At 34.6% G+C, this 15,313-nt stretch overlaps 1 protein-coding gene across 1 annotated transcript in view; it reads right to left on the reverse strand.

The window, feature by feature from the left end:
• The window catches only part of FCHO2 (FCH and mu domain containing endocytic adaptor 2), a gene marked incomplete at both ends in the record, with an annotated part of 107,976 nt that overhangs the window by 31,870 nt on the left and 60,793 nt on the right, over positions 1 to 15,313 (reverse strand). Inside the window, 6 exons of the mRNA XM_084232941.1 lie at positions 2,819 to 2,843; positions 3,183 to 3,194; positions 4,802 to 4,977; positions 5,261 to 5,318; positions 11,893 to 11,917; positions 14,532 to 14,604. Of these exons, the coding sequence (XP_084089067.1) occupies positions 2,819 to 2,843; positions 3,183 to 3,194; positions 4,802 to 4,977; positions 5,261 to 5,318; positions 11,893 to 11,917; positions 14,532 to 14,604 (369 nt within the window). The remainder of the gene's footprint in view (positions 1 to 2,818; positions 2,844 to 3,182; positions 3,195 to 4,801; positions 4,978 to 5,260; positions 5,319 to 11,892; positions 11,918 to 14,531; positions 14,605 to 15,313) is intronic.

The following is a 15,313-nucleotide window of genomic DNA, read 5'->3' on the forward strand; positions in this document are numbered from 1 at the left end:
CAAAAACAAAGTAAACAACCTAGTCAAAAAATGGGTACAATACACTGATGTCTTATTTGGTTCCCCTATATTCCTTCTATAAGCAAAACCATCGGTATTTTTCTTTTTCCTTTTGACTTATTTCACTGAGCATAATTCCTTCTAGCTCCATCCATGTTGTTAATACCAATACAAAACACAATAAAACAAAAACAGACAATTATAAATCAGAGACATCCTGCAGGGGAGGAGAAGGGAGAGGGATCAGTAAGAGGGAGGGAGGAGCACAGGGGACTGAGGTGATGGTGCATGGATACATTGGTGAAGGAAATTCTATGAGGACTACACCTGAAGAGGGGGGAAGCAAATACTGTTTAAAAATGAACAATGATGTAATAAATAAAAAATAAATAGGGCACAAGAGCAAAAAGACACTTCTCCGAAAAGGAAATGCAAATGGCCAACAGGCATATGAAAAAAATGTAAAACATCACTTGTAATCAGGGAAATGCAAATCAAAACCATAATGACATACCATTTTACACCACAGAGAATGGCACATACTAAAAAAACAGCAACAACAAATGTTGGTGAGGATGTGGAGAAAAAGGAACTGTCCTGCACTGCTGGTGGGAGTGCAAACTGGTCCAACCACTATGGAAAGCTGTCTGGAGCTTCCTCAAACTGCTAAGAATGGAGCTTCCATATGATCCAGCAATATCCTTTGGGAATCAACCCAAAGGATACAAAAACATTAATTCAAAAGGATACCTGCCCTATGTTTATTGCGGCACTATTTAAAGCAGATAAGCTATGGAAACAACCCACATGCCCCAAAACACATCTGAATCAAGAAGATGTGGTACATATACACAATGGAATATTACTCAGCAATCAAAAAAGATACACTCTTGCCATTCACAGAAACATGGATGGAGCTGGAAGGGATCATGCTAAGTGAAATAAGCCAGAAGGAATAGGAAAGGTACCGGATGATTTCAGTTATAGGAGGAATGTAGAGGATCCAAATAAGGGATCAGGAAAAAAAAAAGTAATTATAATAAAGTAAAAATCAAAATCAACAGGCAACTATAAACCAGAGACATTCTGCAGGGGGGGAAGATGGAGTAGGATCAATATAGAGGAGGGACAAGCACAAGGGACTATGGTGATGCTACACGGGTAAATGAGTGATGTGAATTTCCCAAGATGAGAAAGCACACATTGTATAAAAATGAAGAATGATATAAAAAACACATAAAGCAAAAAAAAATTAAAAACAAGTAAAAATTTAAAAAAAAATCTCCATGCATCTAAATGCTTTTACATGACCAAGCAATAACTGATGAATGTATATTAAATCAATATGGCCAACTGCAGCAAACCATAGACAAACATCACACTATACACAATGCCCACTCACATCACATTCTCCCATTTAGCTCAGGTTCGACTTCTGTTTTGCCTCAAAGTGTTTATTGTGCTGTTTTCCATCACTCTATATTCTGCCCTCATATCCATAATCCAGTAGCATCTTTTAACCTCACGACCCTCATGTCCCTAGTTATCAAGCTACTCACGATTTCTTTTTTGTTATCCCTCCCACCCCCAGTTGCCTCATGATTTCTTTATTTTTTTTTAAAGATTTATTTATTTATTTGTTTGTTTGTTTATACATACAAGCACTGGGTACAGTCAGAAGCGCGGGAGGGTGAGAGAATTCACCAGAGCCAGAGCGGGGAGCAGAGCAGGCAGAAGGACCGAAGTACACTGCTGAGGAGAACAGCGGGCGGCAGGAGAGGTCTGCGCGCCATGTGGGACCCTCACCCGGTGGCTGGGGAGCAGTCGGGGATCGAACCGGCGCCGCAGAGGCTGCGGGCAGCTTCGCAACCCAGTGCTCAACCGCTGCACCACCGGGGAGGCCCTCATGATTTCTTTAAATGCAAAATTCTACTTTTAGTTTGGTGTTCATTATGAATTTAGTAGGTCTTTTTAATTGCATTAAAATTTTTATTAGCCCTGATGTTACAGTTTTTTGTGTGTTTGCAAAACTGCATGTATTTTTTAAAGATTTATTTTTATTTATTTATGCCTACAGCAGCTGGGGTGTCAGCCAGAGTTGGGGGATGGAGAGATAAGAGGATTCACCAGAGACAGAGGGGGAAACAGAACAGACAGACTGACTGAAATACACTGCTCAGAGAAGCAGCAAGCGAGACAGAAGTCTTCTGTGCCATATGGGTTAGTTTCTGGCCAGTGATCAAACTCTTGCTGCAATGGCTGCCAACAGCTTCAAGTGTTGAGACTTAACCCCTTGCACCACCAGGGAGGCCCCTAAAATTGCGTAGTTTTGGAGTGAGTTGTCTCAACTCCATTTTCTCCACAATTCTTATTTTTTTTAATGCAGATTCTGCAAAAGTTAACCCCCCCCCAAAAAAGTTTTTACTATAATTACGTTAATATATTAACAACCCTTTTACAGAAATTGCAATTTCGGTATGACTTAGAAAGAGGTAAAGCTAAAGCTTATTCATCTTATAAATGCCTTCCAGCTCATGAGATAAAATATATCAGCTAAACAGTGTAACAGTCTTAATTAGAAGCTACTACTTTGGCTTTCCTGATTTCCGAAAAGAGCTAAAATAGCAATTTATTAAAGTTTAAGGTATGTCTCAATGAAATAATGTAGACAAGTTGCTTTCTGTTTAAAATACAGATATTTCCAGTCTACTCTTAAGGCTTATAAGGGCATTTGTTCTGCTAACTGCATACACAAGGCTACAGCTTAGCAAATTGATGAATTTTAATAGACATAAAATATTTTAAATGTCAAACTTACTAGATGAATTCCGATTCATCTGCACCTGAAACAGAAAAGCAGAAACCAAATGATGTTAAATAAATTATTTGGTAATGAAATATTTGGTACAATACTAATACTAGAACCTAAAGTTGTTTTTAATATATCTATACAATTGCAAACTGCATTAGGGTTAAAAAATATACAGACTTCAAGCAATTTTTATTTTGCAGTAAAATGATACATGTACATTTAACAGTCAATGAAATGTTTCAAAATATTAACACCTAGAATTTTAATTTAAAAACTTCAACAAAATTATTTTGAAAATCAGTGTTCAAACATCACAATGATTTTTTTTTTAAATCAATAGGAAGTAAAAATATAAAAATCTCACACTTACTGGGCTGTGTCTCTGGCAGAACATGAAAAGAAAAAAGACAGTGCTCATTTTAGAGTTTAAAAAGTTACTTTCCTGTTCTCATAATTTGTCTACTCTTTTTTGATCATACCTAAAATCTATACACCTTAAAATACATTATTGGGGGACAAAGATTGAAGCTAGATAAACAAATTGGCAACAAAATATACTCATAATATCCATTTTTCAAGCCCAAAATTAACCACTAAAATTTTTCCAATTATTAATGACTTTCTGAGTATGAAATTAATACATGTTAACTCTTGTTTTTGTAAACAGAAAAGAGAAGCACATAGAGGACATTTAAAACCATCAATGATCTCAGTACCCACTGACAAATCTTTAACATTTTGATATATATTTTCTTCCGGGCTAATATATATATAAATATATATTTATATTTGTGTATATACACATATACACAAATATAAATAAATAAATAAATATATATATAGGTTATATGCTTATACAAAAAAATTTAATGGTTTCACAACTTCCTACTTCAAATATATCTATTTATATATATGTATACCCATACATACACACACACATACAAACACACACATCCCCCCATGATTTAATCTTGGTATAAGCCTTAATGATAAATTGTAATGGTATAATAAAAACCTCACTTCAGAAATCTTTTTAAAAAAACAGTGCTAAAATTAAATTCTAAGAGTTCATGGCTAGAAAACAACTACTTCCAAGCTAATACATAAAAACTATTTAAATAGACTATTAAAATAAATATTTGTCTTTTAATTGAAACAGTAATAACTCCTATTTTCCATTATCAAGAAGAATAGGTTTAACATCAATTAGGATGAGCATGTTTAACTGTCATACTCTAAATTCAGATGTATTAAGCTGAGAGTATGACATAAATGGCAGATCTTTTAGGGTGATTTTTTTTCTCCAAATGTTACTAAGTATATCTTAGAATTGAGGAATTAATGACTACCACTTAGAATTCTTATATTTGCCTTTTGTTGTAAGAAAAGTATAGAAAAATAAACTGTGACAGGTCAAAAAATGCAAAGATATAATTTAATCTTTCAATTCATTTTTATAGAATTCCCTTTTTTGTAAAGGTCACACAATTGGATAATCCTTAAAATTAAATGATGTAGAGATTAACACTACTCGTTCACAAAATTCTGCCCAAGGCATACAGTACTGTTTATAAAATATAAAATACAACGAATGGTACAAATAGTGGATTTTTTAGATTTTCACCCTTTGTAAAAAAAACACTTTCGAAAGGAAACAAAACTAAGCTCAAAAGTTCAGGTCTACACCTGAAAGGAAGAAGCACACAAGCATGCACTGTACAAAAATTAACAATGATGTAAAATATATATGTAAATAAAAAGTTCATGTCTGTATAAATTATAATTGATAAAAATTATAAACTATATACTTCAATAAAGCAAAACATTACAAATTTCATAATTCCTCATCTAACATGCTAAACTACTGCTAAGTGATTTTTTTTTTTATTATTCCTAAAATTAACCACAATTCAGGTAGCTGAGGTTAAAATAAATAGATGTGTGTGTGTGTAAACTTCTATAAAAGCACAAAATTGCTCATTTTCTTACCGATATTGCTGGGGAGAGTGATATATTTCCTATAGATACTTTTAATTCATCCAAGGAAGCCATTGTGTGATGTGAGTTATTTGGATGCATAGGTTTGATTTCTATCCGAAACTTCTTTGGTTCTTCATCTTCTGAATCAGAATCACTAGATGAGTAGAAATGGTTCTCTTTGGTATGTGAATATCAGTTAAAGAATTCAATTTTCAAATTATCTTAGTGTATGTAACCTTTCTTACACATTTATAAAAAGAAACAAAACAAAAAACTTTCAAGAGGTAAGATGGACTTAAACAGAAATGGAACTACTCACTTTTTTAAATAAAAACATGTCAAATGAAGAACATGAAGTTATTTTATTATAACTAATTAAAAAATTTAAAATCTATTAAATAAGATTATTCTGTTAAAACATGTACTTATATTTCAATACAATCAACAAGAATGAAGATGAAAGGATATTATTCTGATTTGCTTCTGGTATTATACTATAGCCTTCTTCATCTACATCAGGAATGTTCTATGGGAAAAAGAAAAAACTACTATAACAATTGCTTCAACAAAAATATTAAAAAGTCAGCAAAACAGCATTACCTACATTAACTATCAAATATCAATAGATTAACAAAATAACACTGGAAAAATTACATCTTTTTAGTTAATTAGCTTTGAATCACACTCATACTTCAGGTATCTGAAAAAGAAAAGGTACTGCAAAACAAAACAGAACAAACACTGAAAAGAAGAAAATAGGTGTTCAGGTAGGAATACCAGCAGTTCTGTGAATAATCAAATTTTCACCTAAACTTCAAAGTGAATGTGTGCCTGGGGAAGGGAAGTAGTGAAATTAAAGTCCTGTCAGCTTAAATAAATGGAAATAATATATCTCACTAATATAGAACAAACAAAAAACTCTAACAAGAAAATTAAAATTATATACTAAAATAACAACTCTTATCCACGGGACTAGCAAAAATTCAAAAGTTTTTTCCTGGTCCCTTATTTAGGTTTTCTAAATTCCTGCTATGAGTGAGACCATCTGGTATTTTTCTTTTTCTTTCTGGCTTATTTCGCTGAGCATGATCCCTTCCCGATCCGTAAAAATCAAAATCAACAAGCAACTATAAACCAGAGACATACTACTGGAGGGAGGAAGGAGTAGGATCAAAACAAGGGGGGTGGGAATTATATGGAGACTATACCAAGATGAAAATGCATACATTGTGCAAAAATGAAAAACGATGTAAAAAACAAATTTTTAAAATGCTCAAAAAACATAAAAAAAATTCAAAAGTTTGAAAATGCACTCTGTTGGAGATGCTGTATGGAAGCGTACTTTTAGGGCCTCCCTGGTGGCCTAGGGGTGAATGCTCACTACTACCATCAGGGACTTGACCCATTTGATGCAGTAGACCTCTCCTGTCTCACCTCCTGGTCCCTCAGCAATGTATTTCAGTAGATCTGCCTGTCCTGCTCCCCATTGTCTCTGGTGAATCCTTTCAGCTCCTGCACCTCTGGCCTACACCCCAGTTCTTGTATGCATAAAAATAAATCTTTTTTTTTAAAAACCTACATATATGTTTTCTCTTCAACTCAGGAATTTCACTCCTATGAATTTATCCCAAAGATATATGAACAAGTTAAAAATATATATGCAACAAGGTTACTCATGAAAGATTATCTATAATTTAAAATTACTGGAAAGTACCTAAATGACTAAACATAGCTGGCTAAATTATGATACGTATACAAATGAAATATTAAGCAACTTTTAAGTAAGATGAGAAAGGTTTCTACAAACTGATTATCAAGTGACTTCCAGAAAGAAATGCTAACAGGAGAAAAGTCAAGTACAAATAACATAGATAGTGTAATCATCTTTCAAGTCAGAAAGAGTGGAAAATAAGAAAACATACAGGTATCCTTTAGGGAAAAAAAACATAAGAAGGATAAATGAGAACACATTAAAGCTGGTTACCTAGAAGGCAGGGCAACAGACTTGAAGGGATACAGGAAGGAGAGACACTGCTCTAACCTATTTTTAGACATTAAATACTTAAGTATTTAGGGATAAAGGACCATCAAATAGATCAGAAAAAAATATTATACAAAAACATAAACACATGCAAATATATACAGGGTAAATACAAATGTTAACTACAAATGCAGTAAAAAGTTAAGGGTATACAAATGTTCTTTGTGTTATTTTATTCTAGGATTTTTGTGTAAATCATGTCATTTCCAAATACTTTTTTTTAAATGAAGAAAAAATAGGGCCAAGAAGGGCTAATATATCAGTTGAAATTGCGCAATCAATAGTTCTTCTGGTAAAGTCTGTTATTTCTCCAATCACCTGCTAAACCTCAGCAAGGGGACTAGGAAGGATTGCTAATCTGACAGGCACAGCACAAGTTTAAGGAGAACTGAGAGCAGATTTTTTTCTGTTTTGGAAAAAAATTTTAAAGCAATTATTCCCACTTTTTAATACTGGAACTATTCATGAAAATTTGACCTTCATAAACACACATTTCTTGTTTAAACCTTTGTCCATTCAATTCATGATTTATGTATTAGGGCCCCACACTCCTGGAGCAAAGCATTAAGTCAGAAGCAGTAGGAACAAAAGAGAGGAAATTTCACTCATCTCAAAGGAGTTTTGATAGCGGTGGCAGTGATTAAAAAAAGTTCTTTTCAAATATACTGGAATAGGCTCAGTAGTTAATGGAAAGTTTATTGATCTCTGTTCAGAACAGAGAAATTGACCAAAACCAAAAGAAAAGAGCAAGTCATACTTCCTTGGTCAAGTCTCAAAAAAAGCACCCTCAAAGTAATATTTTTTAATTATACAGACGTTTTAAAAAAGGAACAGAACATGAACATAATGTCCCTTCCAAAGTAGTCTATGGATATTTTTAAAAGCAATTAGTAGGGCCTCCCTGGTGGTACAAGGGGTTAAGATGCAACCTATGGGGCCTCCCATGGTGGCGCAGGCAGTTGAGCGCCAAGCTGTGAAGCTGTTCGCAGCCTCTGCAGCACGGGTTCGATCCCGGCCAGCTGGCAAGGGTCCCACATGGCACGGCAGACCTCTCCTGTCGTGCCCACCACTCCCCTCAACAGTGTATTTTAGTCAGTCTGCCTGTTCTTTTCCCCTCTCTGTATCTGGTGAATCCTCTCACCACCACCCCCCCACCTCTGCCCTATACCCCAGTTCTTGTATGCATACATAAAATAAATTTTTAAAAAAAGCTATTAGTAAAACTAGCTATAAATAAAAGGTGGTAAGTTATAGATAACAGGAACAAAAATGAGGGGAAAAAAAGAAACAAAATTAAAACCTTTCCTGCTGCCCACTGTAATCCTTTTCCCCAAATGTAACCACAATTAATAACTCATAATCTCACTTCTTTTTTTTTTTTTTTTTTTTGGTGGGACCTTCGCCGGCGGCTGGGAAATGAACCAACACTGCAGAGGCTGCAGGCTGCCTCGCAGCCCAGTGCTCAACCGCTGTGCCACCAGGGGAGGCCCACTTGTAATCTCACTTTTAAAAGAGAACACATATACCAAACATTTATATTTTTCAAACAGCTACGACTTAATCATACATGCTTTTATTTTCAATAAACTTTATCAGTAGACAGCTATGAAAACAATCTAACTCTGTAACATCGATGAAAACAATTACTTCATCAAGTGACTATTTAATAAGTTAACCAATCCTTATTCTGATGGATGCCAGTGTTATCAGTCTTCTTCTATTAACAATGCTGAAATAAACATCTAAACCTACCGCCCCTCACCACCTCCTATGCATTAAAATTCTGTGTTCTGTTTAGAAGCCCTTTTCTAATTCCAGATAAATACTGACTAAAGTTCAAAACTGGGGCCTCCCCGGTGGCGCAGCGGTTGAGCGCTGGGTTGCGAAGCTACCTGCGGCCTCTGCGGCGCCGGTTCGATCCCCGGCTGCTCCCCAGCCACCGGGGGAGGGTCCCACATGGTGTGCAGACCTCTCCTGCCGCCCGCTGCTCCCCTCAGCAGTGTACTTTGGTCCTTCTGCCTGCTCTGCTCCCTGCTCTGGCTCTGGTGAATTCTCTCACCCTCCCGCGCTTCTGACTGTACCCAGTGCATGTATAAACCAAACAAACAAACAAATAATAAATAAATAAATAAGACATGCCTCTAGAAAATTATAAAAAAAAAAAAAATTAAAAAAAAAATAAATAAATAAAGTTCAAAACTGGTAATTAATGATCACTGTACAACAGTACAAATAAACAGAATTAAGAATGTTTTATTTAAGGGAGTGTATATGAAAAGTGAAATATTCAGTATTAAAGAATCTTATTCAATGTTTCAATCATCAAATAAATGCTATAAATATTTCAGAAATAAAATCCATGATGAGCACTAAAGAAATCACATCTGGCTGACTTTTTCATTAAAAGTCAAATGGTTCTTCTACATTGCTGGTGGGAGTGCAATTGGTTCAACCACTATGGAAAGCTGTCTGGAGGTTCCTCAGTCTACTAAAAATGGAGCTACCATACGACCTGGCAATTTCACTACTAGGGATCTACCCAAAGGACACAAAAACATTGATTCAAAAGAACACCTGTACCCCAATTTTTATTGCAGCACTATTTACAATAGGTTAAACCTGGAAACAACCCAAATGTCCAAAAATAGATGACTGGATCAAGAAGATGTGGCACATATACACAATGGAATATTACTCAGCAATCAAAAAGGATAAACTCATGCCATTCGCAGCAATGTGGATGGAACTAGAAGGAATTATGCTCAGTGAAATAAGCCAGAAGGAAAAAGAAAAATATCGGATGGTTTCACTTATAGCAGGAATATAGGGGAACCCAATGAGACATCAGTGTAAAAAAATAATAACAGTACAAAACACAACAAAGCAAAAACAGACAGGGCCTCCCCTGGTGGCGCAGCGGTTGAGCGCTGGGTTGCGAGGCTGCCCACAGCCTCTGCAGCGCCAGTTTGATCCCCGGCCATGGGCAAGGGTCCCACAAGAAAAAAAAAAAAAAGGCAAAATGGACAATTATAAATCAGAGGTATACTGCAGGGGAGGGAGAGGAGGAGGGAGAGGAATGAGAGGGAGGGAGGGAGGAGCACAGGGGACAGAGTTGATGGTGCACTGGTGAAGGCAACTCTATGGGGACTATACCTGACAGGATTGGGGGGGGGGGAGCAAATATTGTTTAAAAATGAACAATGATGGGGCCTCCCCGGTGGCGCAGCGGTTGAGCGCTGGGTTGTGAAGCTGCCCACGGCCTCTGCGGCGCCGGTTCAATACCCGGCTGCTCCCCGGCCACCGGAGGAGGGTCTCGCATGGCGCGCAGACCTCTCCTGCCGCCCGCTGCTCCCCTCAGCAGTGTACTTCGTTCCTTCTGCCTGCTCTGCTCCCCGCTCTGGTGAATTCTCTCACCCTCCTGCGCTTCTGACTGTACCCAGTGCTTGTATAAACAAAACAAACAAACAAACAAATAAATAAAACATGCCTCTATTAAAAAAAAAACTTAAAAAAAAATGAACAATGATGTAAAAAAAAAATAAATTAATATTAAAAAAAAAAACCTTGTACTTAAAAAAAAAGCCAAATTGTATGGTAAATGTTGCAATTCCAAAAACATTCCAATGATTTTAACTCTCAAGTTCATTAGAAATCTATTTCTTTATTTTCATTGTTATTACTTACTAAAAAAAATCATTAATTCCTATTTTCAAGCTAAAATGTGAAATAAAAACTAGTTTTATATTATTTATATAACAGAATACCACATTTTGCAAAATGTCTACTTTTTTATTTTGGTATATCATTATGCTGCAAAACATTAAAATGTTTTTGGAACAAAAGAAACAACACTTATGCAAGCAAGAAAATAAAGGAAACAATTTTGACTGCTATATCGAAATGAACAGCAGCGTGTGATGAACAAATTGAAAAATATGTCTATCTAAATATTACTTAAACACTTGCTAAACCTACTCTTCCACTATAACCACAGGGAGCACCATTTAATGTCTTCTTTAATTATATATAAAGAAATATATTTAGGGTAAATAAGCTTCCTTTAAATAAGAAAGGGTATCCCTGGTAGCGCTGTATCTTTAACCCCTGCGCCATCAAGCTATCACCAGCCAACTGCACCACCAGTTCGATCCTGGCCAGGGAGCTAGCCCACATGGTGCAGAAGACCTCTTCTGTCTCCCCATCGCTCCCCTCAACAGTGTATTTCAGTAGATCTGCCTGTTCTACAACCCAATCTGTCTCTGGTGAATCCTCTCATCCCCCACACCTCTGGCCTACACTCCAGGTCTTGTATGCATAAATAAATGAATCTTTAAAAAAAATTTAAAATAAAAAGCATAGGAAAGTACTGAACACGGTTGTTGCTCTTTTTCTAAACAAAAAATACTTGAACAAAGTAGATTTTAATACAGCTAAGAATAAATTAGTAAGAGCACCACATTTTAAAAGAAAGTATGCAGATTTGAGATTTGGCACATGTTCCAAGAAATTAAAGCAGTATGCTAAGGCACTACTCCTACTTTAAATTAAAAGTCCGTTTTTCAAAGGTAGTTAACATTTCCTTTAGGGCCTTCCTGGTGGCGCAGTGGTTGAGCGCTGGGTTGCGAAGCTGCCTGCAGCCTCTGCAGTGGCGGTTCGATCCCCAGCTGCTCCCCGGCCACCAGAGGAGGGTCCCACATGGCGCGCAGACCTCGCCTGCCGCCCGCTGCTCCCCTCAGCAGTGTACTTCAGTCCTTCTGCCTGCTCTGCTCCCCGCTCTTGGTCTGGTGAATTCTCTCACCCTCCCGCGCTTCTGACTGTACCCAGTGCATGTATAAACAAAACAAACAAATAAATAAATGAAAAAAAAAAAAACCCACATTTCCTTTAATAGAAATCCATCTGGCAAAGTAAAGCCACAAATGCATCTGTAAAATAATTTAAGTGAATTCACAATACAACATTTTTCTTAGAAAGATATGTAAACAACTCAACAAATATGCTGAATATATCCTGAAAATATCTAGTTTAAGTTGTTCATATCAAAGTAAAATCTACTTACAAGTGAATCTGCATCAGGGCACTCCCTGTTAAACAAAATATTAGAATTATTAGAACTATGTGATAATTACATTATATTGAAAGTATTTTTTGGTATTTAAATATAAGTTCTACAAAAATATTGAGAAATCAAGTCAGGAAGATTAAAATATACTAAGTGACTTTATAATTCAAATGAAGGCATTCCTGTGTGACAAAATACAAATAGCTTACAAGTATTTTAGGAACTACTTTCAAAAGTAATTCTTTTCCATGAATATGCTCATGAATCATATCTAGGAAGCTGTCAGTATTCAATGATTTCTAGTGGCTTTTAATTCTTCAGGCAGAGAAGACAAAAAAAAAAATCCTCAAAGAAATTTACTTAAAAAAAAGTACATTTATATTTGTTATAAAATGATCATAAATAACTTTTTAAACCTCAGTTTCACCTGAAGTACTTTCCACAAGTAATTTCCACTAGCATATATTAGTCAAAACTGCTTTTCTTCAAGTATGCTAAATGAGCAAACTTTCAGTTGGCTACAACGCTAAAATTGAACTGGTATTTTAGCATTGAATTGAAAAATATGAGTGTAGATATGAACTAGTGAGAACTATTTTTTAATGTAAAACTGCTACACAAAGAAGAGCAAACTTCTCAGTCAGATAAAGGCCTAAATACATAAAATTAAAGAGGATGAGACTATGAGGAATAAATTTAGAAGAAATTTATGTGCATTCTAAAACAAATTCACTAATGAAAATATAGTGCATATTTAAAAGGCATTTGGATTAGTTATATATTCTTTGGCTTGAGACCATTAATGCATGTATCAGAATTGCCACTTTAATAATATAAGGTAACATTAGCATTAGGTACATACACCTTAAGAGTCAAATGAACAACTGAAAAAAGCACTAAATTAATATATAAAATAAACAGGTAATCTCTACCTAAAGACTAAGCATAAACCATAAAAATCCATAAACAGAAGAATTTTGTTGAAGGAAATAGTATGGAACAGATTGAAAATATGCAAAAAGAGGTAGGTAACCACACTACTTACTCCACTGAATGCCAAATAAACAAGATAAATGCAAACCCCAGGGTTCTTTTTCCCCACTTAGAAGTCACTTAAGATCTCAAAGTTTGAAAAATGACTTCCTTATTACTGGTAAATAAGGAATATTATCTCAAAAAACCTATGCATGTTCTGAGTACATGTTCCAAAAACATGTTCCAAAAGTACTTTAACAATAAATTCAATCCTGCTACAGAATCAAAGCAATTAAGATGTTATAACAGATCAGCTTCTTTAAAAAAAAAAAAAAGATGTATTATTTAAAAAATGTTTTACTCTTTACACTAACAGATAAACTCGCAAAACAACTGTTTAGACTTCAGTATGTATTCTCAATGTTATAAAAACAGATTAGGTTCCATCCCATAGCAAAATACTCCATTAATGCTCATAAAAAAAAAAAAACACTTCTTGAAAGAGATGGTAATATAACTATAAATCACTTTGTAACTGGTATTATTTTGTTAATCAAATACCATTTCAGAGGGGAGGAGAAAAACTTATTTATTCAATAGAATGGGAGAAATTCAATGATAAAAATAAAACTAGGTTAGAATCAAGAAAATCCAAAGCACACAACTGGTCTCATATTAAAAACGAGAGCCCCTAAAAGCAGTAAATGGTGTAAGGGTTCTGCTGATTATGCTAGAGAAGTAGGATTTTAAATGGATTTTCATTCAAAAATCAAGTCATTAAGTCAAAATCAATCAAGATTTTTGATTAGTGTTGTTTCACGCTAAACAGATTTAGTAACTACAGAAAGAAAGGTTTCTTTAATTCCTATTTATCTCTGGTTAATCACTGTTCAATTATTATCAACCCAGGCTGTAGATTAGCACTATTTAAACAAAACAAAACCAAAACTATGCTGGGGCCTCCTGGCCTCAAGAATCTGGTATAATTGCTCAAGATGGGGTCTGCCACAGATATATTTATTTTAATTTATCAACTAGTTCTAATATGTTGTCAAGGAAGAAAACGTCACCAAGCTAATATTAGTGAAATATAAGGTAATTATATTTTTTATATTAATTTCTTAGTTTTAAAAAAAAGGTAAAATGAATTTATCTGCATCATCTATCTAAAATTGACACCTAGTGTAAATAAATGTTAGGCTTTTTTCCTACCCCACGTAGCATTTTCCATTTACTTGTGTGTGTGTGTAAAGAGAGAATGCATGCATGTACATTAGTACTACATAGCAATATTCTCAGAGTTGTCTTAAAGAATCTTCACCAAATGTTGACCATGGGTTTTCTCTCATGCAATGTAATACTTACACTAATTTTTAGTTTTCTCTGTGCTTTTGTTTAATTTTATTATGTGCATGTATCAATTTATAAAATCAGTATCTTAAAGTTTCAATTTCAAAACACTGAAGTTTTAATTTTAATATTTTAAATAAAAAAATTAATACCTTTAAAACCAGAGGATACTTCAATGTATTTAGAAAATTTTGTATTTTTCACACCTTAGACACAAACTTTGAGTTATTTTCCAGAGATTATTTTTAATTCAAAACAAGTTTGTCTTAATTAACAACAGAAAGGAATCTGACAATATTTAATATACTTACACAGACTCTGCATCCTTTTCCTTTTTAATTATTCCCGGCAAACCAAAAGTCTTTCTTTTTCTTGGTTTTATACCTTGAAATAAATGTATGTTGTTACAGAAACATAACTGTTGCCAGTAAATATCAAACATATAATCTGCTCATAATTTGTCAATACTAAAGTTGTCTAAAAATAAAAACAACTGCTAAACCCTAACATTTAAAGCAACATCATAATATGCTTAGATTTTTCTTATGTTAATATAGCCTACTATTCACCAAAAGGGGACATTCACTTGAACAATGCAATTCTTTTTTCTCCTACTAAACACCTTAGACAAAACAAGCACTTGCAGATATCTTAAAGCTTCAAAGAGGATACATCATTCACTGTATTAATAAATTTTAATTAATTTAAATTAATTTAAATTTTGTGGTAAATACAGGTCAAATCATGTTTTTTGTCTAGAGGATCACAAACTATGTGGTTTTAAATAAAAAAATGAAAGCAGATTCATAAACAGTGTAGCATGGAAAGCCTGTAGTCAAGCATCACATAATGTCGGGTGTACTTTCTGAGAAATGCATCACTAGGCAATTTTGTGTAAATATCATGAATGTAATGACAAGCCTAGATGGTATAGCCTCCTATACACCAAGGCTATATAGTAGAGTCTGTCATTCATGCCATCTGCAGTTGACGAAAATGTCATTAAGCAATGCATGTAAACAATTTTAGAAATGAATCCATAAGTAAGAAGCAAATATCATCTGTTTTGACTAATATAGCAGGTCTACCTCTT

Source organism: Talpa europaea (assembly GCF_964194135.1).
Source record: "Talpa europaea genome assembly, chromosome: 5".
NCBI lineage: Eukaryota > Metazoa > Chordata > Mammalia > Eulipotyphla > Talpidae > Talpa > Talpa europaea.